This window comes from Cystoisospora suis (assembly GCF_002600585.1).
Source record: "Cystoisospora suis strain Wien I chromosome Unknown contig_3496, whole genome shotgun sequence".
Classification (NCBI taxonomy): domain Eukaryota; phylum Apicomplexa; class Conoidasida; order Eucoccidiorida; family Sarcocystidae; genus Cystoisospora; species Cystoisospora suis.
In genome coordinates this window covers 2,244-3,940 of record NW_027156291.1, presented here as the reverse complement: position 1 = coordinate 3,940, position 1,697 = coordinate 2,244, and the positions used below count along the sequence as shown (strand labels likewise).

The 1,697-nt window shown below is 41.5% G+C and overlaps 1 protein-coding gene across 1 annotated transcript in view; it reads left to right on the top strand.

The window, feature by feature from the left end:
- Nucleotides 1-312: 312 nt before the first annotated feature.
- The window catches only part of CSUI_006796 (atp-dependent rna helicase-like protein), a 2,829-nt gene continuing 1,444 nt past the window's right edge, over nucleotides 313-1,697 (top strand). Inside the window, exons 1-2 of the mRNA XM_068066948.1 lie at nucleotides 313-794; nucleotides 1,275-1,670. Of these exons, the coding sequence (XP_067921076.1) occupies nucleotides 328-794; nucleotides 1,275-1,670 (863 nt within the window). The 5' untranslated portion in view covers nucleotides 313-327. The remainder of the gene's footprint in view (nucleotides 795-1,274; nucleotides 1,671-1,697) is intronic.

Genomic DNA, 1,697 nt, shown 5'->3' with positions numbered 1-1,697 from the left:
ATAGATTAAAGATAGATAGATAGATAGATAGATAGATAGATAGATAGATTAAAGATAGATAGATAGATTAAAGATAGATAGATAGATAGATAGATAGATAGATAGATAGATTAGCTTTTTTCAAGATAAGGAGAGTGACCGAGGCCCCTATATACATAGATAGCTACATGGGAACTCAGCCCCAGAGGCCTTTCTCTATCTCTAAGCTTGTCTGTATTCGTATACATCTATCTATCTTTAATCTATTCACCTATCTTTAATCTATCTGATATCTATGAAATGTGTATAAGCTGTTGGTGTGTTGATCTTTGTGTAGGTGGCTATTCAATGCCCTCCAGTTTGATACAGCGCTATCTTGTATGCGAGGAATCGTCGAAGCCTTTGTATCTTATCCTTCTTCTTCATTACCTTGTCTTCTATCAAAGACGCTCACGCTGGTCTGCTTGCGACCCCCGAGAGTCTTCTCTTCAAGAAGAATCTTCTGCTTCTCATTTATCTCGGGCGACTCCTGAAGACTCGCACGGAATGCCAAAGAAGAAAACGAAAAAGAAAGAAAGAAACGGAGCCTCGGACCAAGGACAAGAAGGGACAGATGATGAAGAAGAAGAAAGTGAAAAGGAAGGAGAAGAAGAAGAGAAGAAGAAGAGTGATGACTATGGAAAGAGTCCGTCTTCTTCTTCTCTTCCTCCTGAGAAGATCCGGGCTATTATCTTCTGTAGATCGAGAGACGAGACACATCGCCTAGCTCGCCTTCTGCAGCTTCACTTTGGAAGAGGCAGCGACGGAGTACATGAGTAAGAAAAGAATGAAAAAGGAGGAAGAAAGCATGTCTTTCTTTCTTTCTTTCTTTTGAAAAAGAGTAGGCGATCTTCTTTTCTCTCGTGTTGACTTCTCTGTTCAGGCTGTCTATACGCCGCGTGACTCGTTAGTATCATGCCTATCTGAAAGAGAGAAAGGTCACAAGAAAGAAAGATAGAAAAGAAGAAGATTTCTTACTTGCAATAGGAATAGAGAAGTCTCGCATCTGTCTTCGAGATGCGTGTATGCTTTTCTTTCTCATTGAGATTGCATGTGACCCATTAGCTATACACCCAAGCCTATCTCTCTCTATCTTTGCTTTAACACTTCTTTTCTTTATCTCTTTCTTCTTTCGTCTCTATACATGTATTTCTTCCTTTCCGGTTTTCTTCTTCTTCTTCTTCTTTGTTCTCCTCATGATCCACCTTGCTTCATGTCCTTCTTTGACCTGTCCTTTTTCTTCTTCTTTCTTACAGGCAAGTGTCTCCGGAGCTCGAGGAATCTTCTCCACATCGCGGCGTAGGCCTCGCTTTCTCTTCTCTCTTCTATCCCCCTTCTTCTTCTTCTCTTCGACGTCACACATCGGGAGATAAAGTCGAAGAAGAAGAAGAGAGAGCTGCTGCTTCTGTAGACAAGAACGAGATGAGAAGAAGCGCTTCCACGGGAAGAGATCGCGAAGATTCTCTCGATGTGTCTCCTCCTGGAGCTTCTAGAGAGACATTCAATGATAACGATGCAAATACACAAGAGAAAGAGGAGGAGAAGAAGAAGATAGAAAGAAGAAAATTTAGCGAGAAAGTCGTTTTGAATGTGCGAGAGATCTGCAGTACACTCAGTCAGAAGCAACGTCTTAAGACCATTAATCAGTTCAGGTACGAAACTTCTCTCCTTCTCACGGC